Source organism: Sciurus vulgaris, assembly GCF_902686455.1.
Source record: "Sciurus vulgaris genome assembly, chromosome: 15".
Classification (NCBI taxonomy): domain Eukaryota; kingdom Metazoa; phylum Chordata; class Mammalia; order Rodentia; family Sciuridae; genus Sciurus; species Sciurus vulgaris.
Window position 1 is genome coordinate 56,683,616 of NC_136476.1, and position 14,241 is coordinate 56,697,856.

Sequence of the window (14,241 nt, forward strand, 5' to 3'; positions counted from 1 at the left end):
AGAACGTCAGCACAGCACAGGCCCCTCCTGCCACCCCCACCACCCAGCCCTGCGTCCTGCAGGCCCCATGCGGCCAACTGGACCCTCACACCCTACGACCTGCCTGTGACACCACAGCTGGCAGACTGTGGACAGATTCTGCTTGACCCAGCTGGCTGTGGGCCCTCCCCTGGCTGCCGTTTCCCCACCTGCAGAGGCTCCCAGGGCTGACACGTGACCCGCAGGCTCCATGTCCAACCTGGAGGCAGTGAATGATTCGTATATCTATAAACCCAGGGATTTGGAAGCAATGGCTTAAAACTGCCATCTGCCCTGACTGGTGAACCTGGGACCTGCCCAAGTCAACGGGTCTCTGGGATCTCCAAACCAATGACTTTAAATATGAGCATGAAGGTCAGGCAGCTCTGCTGTCCACTGAGCTCAGGAGAAAAGACCCAACTTCTCAGTTTGGTGGTCAAGGCTGCGGGGTGATGGCCTGCAAACTCCTCCTGGCTTCCCTCCACCCCTCCCCTGACCCTGCAGGTTGGAGTCCCTCTGCTCCCCGGCACAGGAGCACACCAATCTGTCCCCTGATCTGTGTTCCCCTCCCCTCCCCACTTCTGCAGGTGGGGACCCTGCATATCCTCTGGCCTGGCTGGAATACTGTCCCTTCTGTGGAGCTTCTCTGAACCCTCTCCCCAGGGGGGATGAGTCACTTCCTGCCTTTGTTCCCAGGACCCTTTGATCCACTTTCCCCTGAGAGCTGTCTCTCTTCCTCACTGTGCTGTGAGGGAGGACAAGGACAGGTTTGATGGTGTCGGTGAGCCCAGGAGTGGGTCTGGCACATGAAAGGTGTTTGAGAGAGTTTGTGGAACAGATGGACAAATGAAAGTTAGACATTTACTTACAACGAGGGAAACTTCTCGTTGGCCCTTTCTGTTCCTAGAGTGACTGTCACAAGATGGGGGTCAGGAGTCTGGCCTTGCAGTCCTGACAATAAGACTTATTTGCTGTGGACTCCAGGCAAGAGTTCCTCACTCTACGCCATTTCAGACCAGAGATGATAATAGCTTGTGCCCTGCTCATCCTGTGGCTAGGCCGATAGGAGACATGATTGCCGAAGCTCTGCAGGGTGCTGCGCCTGGCAGTGGGCACCTCTGGCCCGTGCTGGACACCAAGTGAGAGGGCAGCCCAGGGGCACCAGCTCCTGGGAGCTTCTCCCAGATCTGAGATGCCAAGGTTGGCATGAACTTGAGGCCCAGATCACACTTGAGCCCCCTTCAAGTTCTGGGAAGCCCCAGGAGAATGGCCACCAGCCTGTCACTCAAGCTGTGGTCAGGTACACCTACCTTCAGCTTTTTGACACTGGTGCAGGGATCATTGGAGAAGCTCTCGGTGTCTGAAATCTCGATGTCCTCACCATACAGAACCCCGGTCAGGTCATTCCTCACCTGTCAGCAAAGAGAAAGCAGAGGTGGATGTGCTGGCGGCCTCTGCCAGGGCCAGGGCAGGGGCTCATTCCAGGGAAGTGGCTTGAGTGGGCAAAGCAACTTTCTCCACTCCACTGACAACATGAAGGGAGCATCCCAACCTGCAATGCACACACCGACAGGAGGCCAGACAGGGAAGCGGCCTGCTAAGGTTGCCCTGGGGCATCCTGGGAGGTAAAGCTAGGAGAGGCCCTGGCTGGCCTCCCCTCCACATCACCCGGTCTCCAAGTCCAGATAGACTGTCATGTCTTTGTTTATGTCTTGCATGATGTATTTGTAATTATTCTGTGTGTGTGTGATGCTGGAAAGGAACCATGGCCTCTCACATGCTAAGCAAGTGCTCTACCACTGAGCCCTTGGATTTGCCATATGACTTCACTCTTATGATAAAGGCACAATGAAGACATTTAAGAGACAATGCAGAATAGATGGAATGAATAAAGAGGCATGGAACCAGCCTGTGATGTTCTGACACACAGAATGACTAAGGGCAGCGTGCTTGGAGAGCAGAAGGCTGCAAATTCCAGTGTCACCAGGGCCAGCATGGGAGGAGAGCAAGGCCTGGTGGGCCTGGTGACCGCAGGCCCTCTGAAGATCACAGATGCTGCTCAACTGCCATTCTAGAACCTGGGCCCAGGATCGCTCCCCTTTTGGAGGGAGAAATCAGAAATCTAGGCTTTTGCAATATAAAGTACCATATTTTAAAAAATATTTTAAGGATCAAACTGAATGAACCTGAGTCTGTCTGGCCCGCAGCCATGGCTATGCACACTTGGACACTTAGCAAAGGAAACTGGACTGTTTTAGGAGAAAGAACAGGAGAGGGGCAGGGGCCCAGCATCCAGGTCCTGCCCTGTGGCTGACTCCCTTGGGGCCTTGGCCCGCTCCCCCACCATCACTTCCCTGGGCCTCCATTTCTTCCTCTAGGAGAAGGTGAACCTTACAAGCCTACTTGTCCACCTGCATTAGGATGGCTATTATCAAAAACAGAAACACAAGTGTTTGTGAGGATGTGGAGGAGTTGGGTCCTTGAGAACCTCTAGTGGCAATTTCCAGAGGCGCTGCGTTCCAGAAAAAGCGGCAGCTCCTCGGAAAAAACGAGGCAGAATTGCCACAGTGTTGCGGGTTGGATGTGAGGGGCCTTCCTAGACCTCACGCGTGAGACGAGGCGGGCCTGTGCAGACGCGGAACCATCTGCCCCTGAGAGCGGTCACCTCGCCCGTGGAGGAATCCACCTGCCGGATTAATAATTTGAGCGACTATTGGGTGGTAACTGGAGGTAGGCAAGGTGTGTCTGCAGGAAGTAGGCCCCTGAGGGACAGGTCTTTGGGTTTGATATCTTGTTCCTCATGAGTGGCTTTCTACTTTCATGCTTGCCATGTTCTGAACTGCCTTCCTCCTCCATATCCTTCAGCCATGATGTTCTATCTCATTTTGGCCCAGAGCTATAGTCGGCTGACCATGGGCTGAACCTCTGAAACCATGAGTCAAAATGACCTTTTTCTCCTCTATGTTGTTCTTGTCAGGTCTTTCGTCACAGTGGGACACAAAGCTGATGAAAACACAGAGGATCCATATTTGGGTATATACCCTACAGCTGATAGAGAGCAGGGACTTGAACAGATATTTGTACACCCATGTTCATAGTGCATTGTTCACCGTAGCCAAAAGGTGGAAATAACTGGAGTGTTTATGGATGGATGGATGGATGGATGGATGGATGGAAGTAACCAAATGGTGCTATATACATAATTAAATTCTGTTCCATGCTCCAATTTGGATGAACCCAGAAAAAAGACAGAAACATAAAGGCAAATATTGTATGGTTCAATTATATGAAGCAGGAGAAACAATTGCAAAGATCACTGGGAATGGAGGCAGGAGCAAGTGAGGAGCTAGTGTTAAACAGGTACAACGTTTCACTTTGGGATGAAGAAGCAGTTCTGGAGCTGGATAATGATGACCCTTGCATCACAATGTGAGTGGACTTGATACAACTGAACTGTACCCTTCAAAATGCTCAACATGGTAAATTTTATGTTATGTATATTTTACCACAATTAAAAAGCCCTCTTCTTATCTCAACAATCAGCAGATCCTTCTCATACATATACCAGTGTTTTCAATAACCTGGTCCTAAATGTCACGGGCCACCAGGAAGCCACTGCCAAGGAGGGGTACAAAGGGATGTCAGTGGGAGCTGCTATATTCTCTTTCTTTAAAGATCTATGAAGCATAAGGAGCCAAATGTGAGCATTTATTAATTCCAGTTAGTAGTCCCTGGGTGCTTGTTTTATTCTGTGCTTTTCTGAATGCTTGAAGTAGTTTGTGATAAATGTTTTGTGAAAAGAAACTGCCATGGTCAGAGTGAACCTTGTTCTTCTGTGGTTTCTAAGCCTATTTTGATGGAAGATTGGGAACTGGTTGATTTTTTAAAAGTTAACTTTGACATTAGAGTTGATTTCTGATGCTTCCATCCTTTTCAGATTCAGGTGGGGTCCCACGATTCCTCCTCCGCCATGAAGGTGTGGTGGAGCAAGGGCAGGCGCTGAACCTGCAGAACGCAAGTGCGACCCCCAGCAGGAGGTAACCAGTCAGGGGCCCCACCCATGCGCAGGCGCAGTCAAGCCAGGTGCTCCACCTGCACAGCACACGCATAAACGGAAACGATTCAGCTTCTCCTGAGTCTCAGTCTTTTCAGTTGAAAATTGGGGACAGTGTAGCAAGTAATCCACGGGTTGATTCAAGACCCAGGGGAGACCCTGTAGAATGACTTTGGAAACCCTAAAGCTCTACTCGCTGCTTAGAAGTTGGAATGATCCTTTCTAGGCAGACGGCAGGAATCAGGGCGGTCGATGGCCGGGGGTGTCTATGGGTGAGTGTTACTGTGCGCGCAGCAGCTGTTTTGTCAGTATGGTAGAATGGCATATTTTACAGACCGTCAGGACTCAAAACAAATAAACAAAAAGCACTCTAGAGGCTGTCTCATCCCGCCCCTAATTTCACAGATGAGGAAACTGAGGGGTGACTCCCAGTCCAGCGCTCTTCCCACGCTCCCAGGCTGGCTCTTCTGGACCTTGCCAGATGTGAATGGTTCTGAGGCCCAGTGAGCCGGAACAGGTCAGAACAGATGGTCAGCACAATCAGCCACTCACCGCCTATCATTTTAGCACGGAGGGGCTGCCTCAGCTCAGATATTTATTTTAATGGACATTTTAGGGAAAGCAAATAAAGAAAATCAGCAATAAATGGCATATTAAAATAACCAAAGCATGAGAAAGAAATAATTCAATTGATCTTCCTTACAAGGGTAAATCCACACCCTCGTGTGGATACAAGGATCCCCAAGATTCCCTTAGTCAACCTGCAGACACCTAGTTCTGAAATTGCAGGACTTTTTTTTTTTCCGGTGCTGGGATCGAACCCAGGGCCTTGTGCTTATGAGACAAGCGCTCTACCGACTGAGCTATATCCCCAGCCCAACTCTCTAGATTAATGGAGCCAATGTCTTATAGAAATTTGCCATTGAAGATCCAAAGGCAAGAAAGTTAACATTTGAAATCAGACTTCCAACTCTATGGAAGTCCAACACTTTGCAAGAAAGCAAAAGCTGAGAAGAACCGAGGAAAGCCAGGGGCTGTGGGGACAGCCCTGCCCTGGTGAGCAGAGCAAGCACGCCAGGTCAGCTCAGCATCTGCACAGCACCGCTGTCCCAGCTCAGTCAGGCAGTAGGTGAGGAGGTTGACAGGGAGCCGTCACGCCAATGAAGCCATCCCAATGGCCTCATTCTTCCAGCTGACTGGATGCACAACCTCCATCCACACGCTGGCACTGGGGACACAGCTCCGCTGTCCCCATGCCCCAGCAGCACAGTGAGAACAAGGGCTTGGAGGAGGAAGGGCAGGGCAGAGGGAGAGGTGAGAGCAAGGGCCTCGGGAAGAGGACTAGGGGGGAGGGACCAGCAGAAGAATGTCCTCACTTGGCATAAATGAGTCCTTGTGGCCCGAGTTAAGCTTTATGTGGGTGTCTGATTCCATCAGGGAGGCAGGTCAGCATGCCTGAGCAGGCCACAGTGCCACTCCACCTGTGAAGCCCTGGCTCTGAGCTCTGAAGCCTGCAGCTCACCATTGAACACAGCTGCCACATCACACTGGCACCGTGTGAGGTGCTAGGGCCTCTAATGCTGAGCACTACTGTTGACTCATTGTCCTGGATCTTTATCTAGTGAGGGTGAGAGACACTAATCAGATGGCTTCCATGGTGAATGCATAAGTATCCACTGAGATAAAGGCTTTCAAGTTCAGGGCATGCTTCTGACAGAGGCTGTATTAGAGTCAGACCCAGGCCAGGAGGTAGAACAGATTCTGGTTTGACAAATGATATGTACAAAGGCCCTGTGGTAGAAGGAGTTGGTAGGGAAGCTAATGGGCAGACCAAGTGGACCTCACAATTCATATTGTAGATTCTGGTCTTGATCTTAAGTACCATGGAGAGCCATTATGGGTCAAGTGAAGAGGCTACATGATCACAGCCATGTTTTGAAATGGAATCGTGGGCTTCTGTGGGACTGGGGCGGGGATAGGGGCATGGAGAGAACTGGGAGGCCAGTGACAGGAAGGCTACAAAAGTCATCCAAGGGAGAAATTCTGGAGGCTGGACAAGGAGAGGATGGTAGAGTGGCAAGAAGTGACTGACACTGAGTTGCATAAGCTGTGTTAGTCTACTGCTGTGTAACAAATTATCCGCAAGCTTAGCAGCTTAAAACAATAACTACCTATTATCTCCCCAGTTTCCACGGGTGAGGAATGGGAGAGTAGCTGAGTGAGGTGGCTTGGGAGCAAGCTCTTCCCTGAGGCTGTGGGAAGATGCTGGCCAGGGCCCTTCGTCACCGGAAGACTGCTGGGCTGCCTCTGGGAATCAGGTTGGGGATGCCCTGGAGCTGCTGCAACCCCAGACTGAACCCATCAGAGTCTCTGGGACAGGACCGGGTGCCAGTGATCTTAGCTCTCTCCAGGTGGTTCCCATATGCAACAGAACTGTTGCCCCCGGGGGGGACCAGTCTGCCTGAAAGTCCCAAGTCAGCCGACCCCACCTTCTCCAGATCCAGGGCCACATCCTTTCTCTGCAGCTGGGACTCCTCCCCTGCCCTCTTCTGCCCCACCCAATGGGTGCCTCATCTTGAATCCTTTTACTCCTGGTCTCTAGCATCCAGAGTGAATCCCAACTACGTCAGAAGGAAGATTGGAGAAGGGCAGGGGAGAGAGAGAGTAAGAAAGGGAGAAGAGAGTAGCCACGTATTATTATGTTGACAGATGACCACGACCAGACCACATGTCTGAGGTGGCAAAGATTCTGATGACCAAGTGAAGTTCACAGCCAGTGGCTGCAGCCTGTGGGAGCGTCAGATCCCAAGACACTTGGGCTTCTGTGGCTGACAGGTCCCCAGATGCCTTCCCTAACCAGGCCACTGTGCCAGCTGAGGAATCATCCAGAAAGGCCAAGATCCCCGTGAAGATGGAGAGAACCAGGACTGCGCCAAATGCACTTTACAACTCTTTGAAAATTCTAATTAGGTTACAAGATGAACTTGAGAGCAGAGCGATTCCCAGCTCTCCTATGGAAGCCAAGGTAACCTACTTTGTCATTCAAATGTACCCGCTATATATAGCCTTGGATTGTGCAAATGTCACTCCTCTTACCTGACTACAGCGTGTAATTATAGATTTACTTCTATTCATTCATGAAATGTGTCTTCACTTGATTAAATAGTTCATTCAAGTAAAATCCATTAAAATATGGAACATGTTAAAATGTCGCTAGTTAGAGGCAGAGGGCACCGATGTCGTTAAGATGCTAATTAGGATAAACAGGCATTTGAAACACTCAAATCTTTGAATAATTCAGGTCACTTTTACTGGGCCTGGAGCTCCCCAGGAACCACCATTAATTTAAACTAATTAAAAAATTAGCCTGGAGAAGAGAAGACCAAGGCAGGAAGTGATGGCTGACTTCAAACACAGGAGCTGTCCCGGGGGAGGGAGGGTGCTGGGTTCCAGGCATCCTTGGGCAGTGGGGAACCAACAGGTAGATGGTTCAGGAAAGCAGATTTTGGCCCAAAGTGAGGAAACAAACAAATGAACGAAACCCTTTGTAAGAATGGCAGAGGTGCCTTTGGTGGGGGGGAGCGCCCCGTCATGGGTCATGGGAGACACCCGAGCAGGAGCAGGGTGGGATGCTGAAGAGGGGCTTCCTCTTTCTCCACCCATGCCTGTGGTTCTAGGAGAGTATTTCAAAATCTCATCTGTCCACATTCTTTGCTTTTTTTTTTTTAATTTAAAAAGTAGCAGAAGTACCCCCACGCAGCCCTGAGGTGTTTCAAAGACTCAGGCCATGAACTTGAATTCTTGCAGACGCTTCTCCTCGTGGTGGTATTTCCACTTCTCCAAACTGGATGAGTGCTTACTGAGGAGGGGGCTCCTTTTGAAAAATAGAGCCTCCTAGTTTTCAGATTTCTACAGGTAAGTTAGCTCCTAATAACCTATGATCAGAGCTGAACATGAGTGAAAAAAAGGTTTTAAAGGCCAAGCACACAGTGAACACGTGTTAGCGCTGCTCTACGCGGGCAGTGCGTAGGTAGATAGGCAGCCCGGGCTGCTGCCATCTGCAGGTTCACAGTGCGGAGGTGACCCCAAAAGACACATCCAAGTCCTAACCCTCAGAATCCGTCAGCATGACCTGATTTGGAAAAAGGGTCTTTGTGGATGTAATGTACTTGCAGATCTCCAGATGAGATCATCCTGGAAAAATCCAGCCTTAAGTGTCCTTAGGGGGAAAAGGCAGAGGGAGACCTGGGCTCTCCTGGAGACTTCGGAGGGGACAGGGCTCTGCTTGCCTCTTGGTTTAGGACCTCCGTCCTGCAGAGCTGGGACAGAACAGAATTCTGTTGTTTAAGCCACACAGTTTGTGGTGATTTGTTGTATCAGCCACAGGAAACTAACGCTGTTCCCTGATCCAAACCACACTCCCATGGAGAGCCCTGGCCTCCTGCGCTGTGTGGACCCTCACACCCCACGCGAGGCACCCTGAAGGGAAGCCCAGTTTCCCTCTGCTTGATGGCACCCCTTGTCTCTCCTCAAGACATGTGGCTCTCCTGACTCCCCAGTTACCAGGAGGAGCAGGGGAACAAGCAGAGGACCCTGAACTGCGGTATCCTGAGACGACAGGCAGGGATGAGGCCACTGTCCTCCGGGGGCCTCGCCAGCTGGGCTCTAGGGTCCAGCCCCCTGACACAGAGCTGGCTGTGGCACTGGGACAGTGGTCCCGTCCCCTCTCTCACTGGACTCAAGGGCTCTGTCTGTTGGTGAGCAGGACCCTGCAGGGTGCTGGGCGTATAGGGAACTCTCCAAGCCCTTTGTGATGAATGTGCGGGAACAGGCGGGAGGCCGGTGTCCCGAGCCGGGGAGCTCATGCTGAGGCTTTGAGCCGAGCTTGTGGGGACCAGGCAGTTCCCCACGGCTGGCTGCTGGCTACGACCTGAAGACAGCCTGGGGCATAGTGACTGCAGCAGCTGGATGTCCATCAAGGCCTCATGGAGGGGAGAGCTGAGAGCTGTCGTCCTCTGTGGGCACCCTTGTGGGACACCCAGGGGCTGGGAGCAGCTGGAGTTCCCTGGATTCTGCCTCCCTCACTGTGACACAGGGTGATGGACCTGTGGCCTGAGCCCTGCCTAGCCACTCCCACTGAGCCCTCGTGATAGCTTCCTTCCTACTGTGGGTGTCCAGCTGTCCCACATGGCAGTGACAATCCCCCCCACCACCACTATCACATAGGGCAGCCATTTATTGGGAGGGCAGAAAGCTGAGGGGCCACAATCTCCTCTCCCTGGCCCCTCCTTGCTCCTTGGGGCCACCTCCCGGAGTCACGTACTGTAGTGGGGGACACCCTGGATCCACCTGGAGGAGCTGGATGGTGACTGTAGGCAGCTGGGCTGCTTTGGTTTTCAACTTCCTCTCCCCTGGCCAGGTTTGCACAGTATTAGAAATTCCAAAGAATCACCAGTGTGTAGACAGGATGACCCCCCAACTCACCCACAACCCAGCCCCTGGACTGTGTCACTTTACCTTGGAAAGGGGTTTGCAGATGGATTTAAGTTAAGGAACCTGAGGTGGGGAGACCATCTTGGATTATCTAGAAGGCCCAATGCAACTCGAGGGTCTTCCTGAGGGAAAAGGAGGTTGGGGAGTCAGTCAGAGACTAAGGTGAGACCGAAGCGGCCATCTTGGGCCACCCGGCCATCTTCCCTTGCTCCCTGTCCCAGGCCTTGTTGTTGGACCAGCCATCCAGGGAATGAAATTAACCCTCGGAACCTTCTTGCCTTCCTGGTGAAAAGGCCCTGCTGCTTTAATTGTGTCTGATTTGTGGGATCAAACCTACATTTACAAAAATATAGGGTACTACTAATACAGGGAGATGTTCAGCTTGGATGTGGAGTGTAACCTGGTAGGAAATGTTCACAGAATGAACTTCTGACGCTGAAACAGAGGAGAGCAGGTGACCACCAAGACATCTAAGGAAAGCAGAAGTCCTTGGCAGGCCCAGCTCTTGGAGCCCCATCCCTGCTCCTCCAACCTCAGGAACAGCCGAGGGGATGGCAGGGGGCCAGTGGGGGAGGTCCAGGCCTGTGAGACACCTGCCTGCACATCCATGAGGAGCTTCAGGGAGACCAGGGCACAGGGCCTCAGGCCAAGGGCCAGGACGGATGGGAGTAGCCAGCAGGCAGAACTCAGAGGTCCCTCAGAGGCAGAACTTTCTAGCCAGAGACTAAGTGGAGGGTGGGAGGGCCTTTCCCCAGGCGGGGTGAGCCTCTCCTCAGCAGGGGGCAAGCCAAGGACTGCTTCCCTGCGAATCACAACACGCTCCTGTGAGGCTTTCTAGGTCTCTGTTCCAACTGGTCTTCCACACTGAGGTCCTAAACCCCAGGCATTCCAGGACCTCTCCCAGCCTCCCGGGCTTCTTCCTCTGGGCTCTGGATTTTCTGTGGAGGGTGGGGAGGAATGGACGGGACAGACTCCTGCATAAAAGGCACAGGTGCCAACTGCCCCGAGCCCGCTTCTGCCTCCTCACCCCTCTTCCATCTCGCCATCTCTCCTCCAAGTGCTCAGGGAGGAAGTAGGCCCGAGGGGACACTGTGGGATTCTCTCTGGAGTGAATTCTGTCCCTCTGCCAACTTTATAAAGCAGCTCTCACTCCTACCTTCGTTTTACTGAGGAAGGACTTGAAGGACTCAAGATGCCAAAACTTACCCAAGGACTTACAATCAGTAAGCCAGAGGACCCGGGTTCCACCTCGTGTCTCTGTGACGCCCACATCCAGGAAGGGAGGTGGGGCAAGAAGAGAGAAGGACTTGGTGGCAGCACTGGCCTAGCCCCTGGGTGAGGGGGAGAGTCCCACAGTGAGAGGACCCGTGAGCAGGTAGGGGCTCCTCCCCGCCGAGGTCCCGTGCTCAACTGGGAGGCCCTGGAGAGTTAGTACTCTCTGGGGACTCTGTGCATCCTTGCTGGACACAAACCTGGCAAAGAGCAGTCAGGACACTTGGGAGCGAGAGGAAGGTGGAGCTAGGCATATCCAGGGGGCAAGGACATCTGAATCAGAGGGGCACAACAAAGAGGAGACAGGCAGTGCACGAGATGTACTTGGCCTTCAAGATCACTGCCTCGAGATCACTGCACAGGGAGCCCTGTGCTTTGCGGGCGGAGTTGATTCTGACACTCAGGTCCACATGTCCGAGGGGCTGAGCTCAGACCATCAGAGCTGAACTGCTACTCACCAACCCACCTGCCCCCTCTGGTCAACCGGGGAAACTGAAGTCCCAAGATGGATGGGGACCCACCCCAAATCTCACAACTATGAAGGGCAGAGCTGAACTCAGGCCTGTTTTCCTGCTTTCAGACCAAGGCTGCCCAAAGCCAGTTCTTTAACAGTGGTATCAGAATAGGACCCCCTGAGAGAGCTGCCCTCCAGGTCCCTTCCCAAACCCTACGAGGCAAGAGCTGCTGAAGCCCTCTGTGTTCCAGGACCCAGCCAGGGGCCTGCCTGATACACAGACCCAGAGATCTCCCGACAGAAGCCCCTTGGAGCTCAGAGTTGAAGAGCAGGGACCCCCAAGCCAGCTTGGGCATCTGTACCTCCTGAAGCTCTATAGCAATATAGATTCCTGGGCTCCAGTGGCGAGACCCTGACACGGTGCAGGGGCTGGGGAGGAGAGGCAGCACTCTGCTTCATAAAGTGCCCTGCGGTCCTGGTTGCTTAACCAGACTTGAGACCCACTGGTTGAGCGATACCCTTTTAGGGTGCCCTAGTCTGACTGCCCCTTCAGCTAAACTCCTTCCTTCCCAAGGGACCTGGAATAGATACCATGGCATGCTTCCAGAACCTTCCATGGGAGGAAGATACTCATTCCCCCAATAGCCAGCATTTGCCCTTGACTGAAGGGAGCAGCCTTGTGGAAGGTCACGTTCTTTCCCCACAGCAGCCAATGAGTGGCCAGCCTTCTTGCCTAGACGTGGGGGACCTCTGAAGCCTCCCCCCCCCCCCCCCCGATTCAGAGCTCCCCATGGCATGGCTGAGGCCTCTGGGCAACTTCATGGTGTGTCAGCCTCTCCTCCACCACATCCTGCTTTCCCTGCTGCCTCCTGGGTGCTCTCTTCAATAAATCCCCGGAGTCCCTTTCCCTGGGAAGCAACCCTAGGACAGGCTCCCTCCCCACGTCTGTGTCAGATGGGCCTAAACTAGTACTTGGCTGCCAGGTCCTGAGATGACACGCCCACAAGAGGAGCCCATGGACAGCCTGGAGAAACACAGCTGTAGACAGTCCTCTCCTGGTGACCCAGGTGAGTTCCACTGCTTTTGACTCCAGGCTCTTAAACTTACTGGCATAATTTCTAAACTGAATTAAAAGTTTGAGGAAAGGAGGAGAAGAAAACACTGCCCACATGCCCAGTACACTAGCTCACTAGTGTGGGCACTCTGGTTAGTTATTCTCCATTTGCCCTTGGCCACACCCTCCAGTCCTGGTCCATTTCTGGAATCTGACTTGTGGATGGCATCACTTGAGCTGGCTGTCCTCTGACTTCTAGTTAGGTTGGGCCAACCAGAGGCCCCAGCAGGAGCCAGAAGGTCAATGGGAGTCCCACTAGGGCCCAAGGGCCAATGGGAGGCCCCAGCAGGAGTTTGAGCACCAAAGGGAGACCAGCTAAGGTCCAAGGACCAATGGGAGGCCCCAGCAGGAGTCCAAGGGCCAATGGGAGCCCAGCTAGGGTTCAAGGACCAATGGGAGGTCCCAGCAGGAGTCCAAGGGCCAATGGGAGTCCAGCTAGGGTCCAAAAACCAATGGGAGGCCCCAGCAGGAGTGGAGGGATAGAAGAGAAAGAGTTAGGGGTTCAGGTACTTCTTCCCTTGGCTCCTCCCTGGTTCGGGTAAAGCCCATCCAGCATCCCACCTCCAAGGTCTGCAACACAGCTCCTCAATCCTTGCCCTCCAGGGCACATGGATGGTCCTGACTCCCACCCCTGATAGTCCCTGGGGCTCCATCAGCCCTGGCTACTTCCCTTGGCCCTGCCCAAAATACTTTCTTTAAAGTAAACTTTCTTAACTCTAATTCTCTGAAATGCCATCTGTTTCCTGCCAAGGCCTTAATTGATACAGCAGATAAAATTTTTGAGGTAGAAGTTATCAAAATATAAACAATGTTATATCCTGATTTTTACACCTAGCATTTTGCCATATATCTTCTAGTTCATTCTTTACCACCAATCACAGCTGATTAACAACCCCAAGTTCCTTCACTCTGCCCTCCTCTGTCCACATCCTGCTCACCCTTTTAGCCCCATCACAGAGGGCTCTGCTTCATGAGGTCCTCCTGTACACCCACATTCTTGGCTCCTCCCTCCCTCCCAGGTCCACGCTTTGTCGGCCTGTTGGAGTAACTGGAAAGTTCTTCAGGTCACCTGCAGCCCTGAGGATCCATGAGGGCAGCACATAGCCTGAGGTCTCCCCAGACCCATGCTGCTCAGAGACCATCTTGAGAGCTAGGCTCTGGGCAGCTGCTCCAAGGTCAGAGAGACAGTCTGCTCTTCCTGGCCTGGAGCCCAGAGCCAGCCCATCCTGTGGAGGTGCTGAGTGTGTCCCGGGAGGGAGTCGGCAGCCAGGTGAGCACACAGCGTCCTGGGTGGATGCTGTCCCAAAGTGCTGAGCAGACGGCCAGCCTAGGAGCAGGGCTGGAAGCTGTGCTGAGCTCAGCAGCTTCTGTAACATATTTTGCTAGGAGCAGTACCCAGAGACTCTGGGGAGCCAGTATTTACTCTGCAAAGTCCAAGTGGAATTTTCCATAGGGGACCAAAATCTGGAAGCGTCGACATCACGACTTGTTAACCCACCCATCTGCCTCTGGGCTGTGAGCGGCAGAGGAGCAGCCCCCTGACCTGGCTCAGCTGTCCCAGGCTGAACTGATGGGTGAGGCCACAGGACACCCACTCGTCTGCCTAGCCCATGTGTGTCGCTTCATGCCTGATGCTTGGCAGGCAGGGTTGAGGAGCATTTGGACCTCATCTGTACTGCAGGCATCTGAGAGGAAGGATTCTTAAGCAGAAATGCCAGAACACTCTAGAAATTAGAAGAACACTCTAGAAATCAGAAGTCAGAAAGAAAAAATGGAGACGGCTACACATCTGTTAGGTGGGAAAGCAATGAGGACCCCAATTCACCAAGTGCCCTT

General features: G+C 52.8%; 1 protein-coding gene across 1 annotated transcript in view; it reads right to left on the bottom strand.

Annotated features, from left to right (window-relative positions):
* Positions 1 to 14,241, bottom strand: part of GABBR2 (gamma-aminobutyric acid type B receptor subunit 2) — a 347,122-nt gene that overhangs the window by 162,137 nt on the left and 170,744 nt on the right. Inside the window, exon 4 of the mRNA XM_079112233.1 lies at positions 1,329 to 1,430. Coding sequence (XP_078968359.1) covers positions 1,329 to 1,430 — 102 coding nt within the window. The remainder of the gene's footprint in view (positions 1 to 1,328; positions 1,431 to 14,241) is intronic.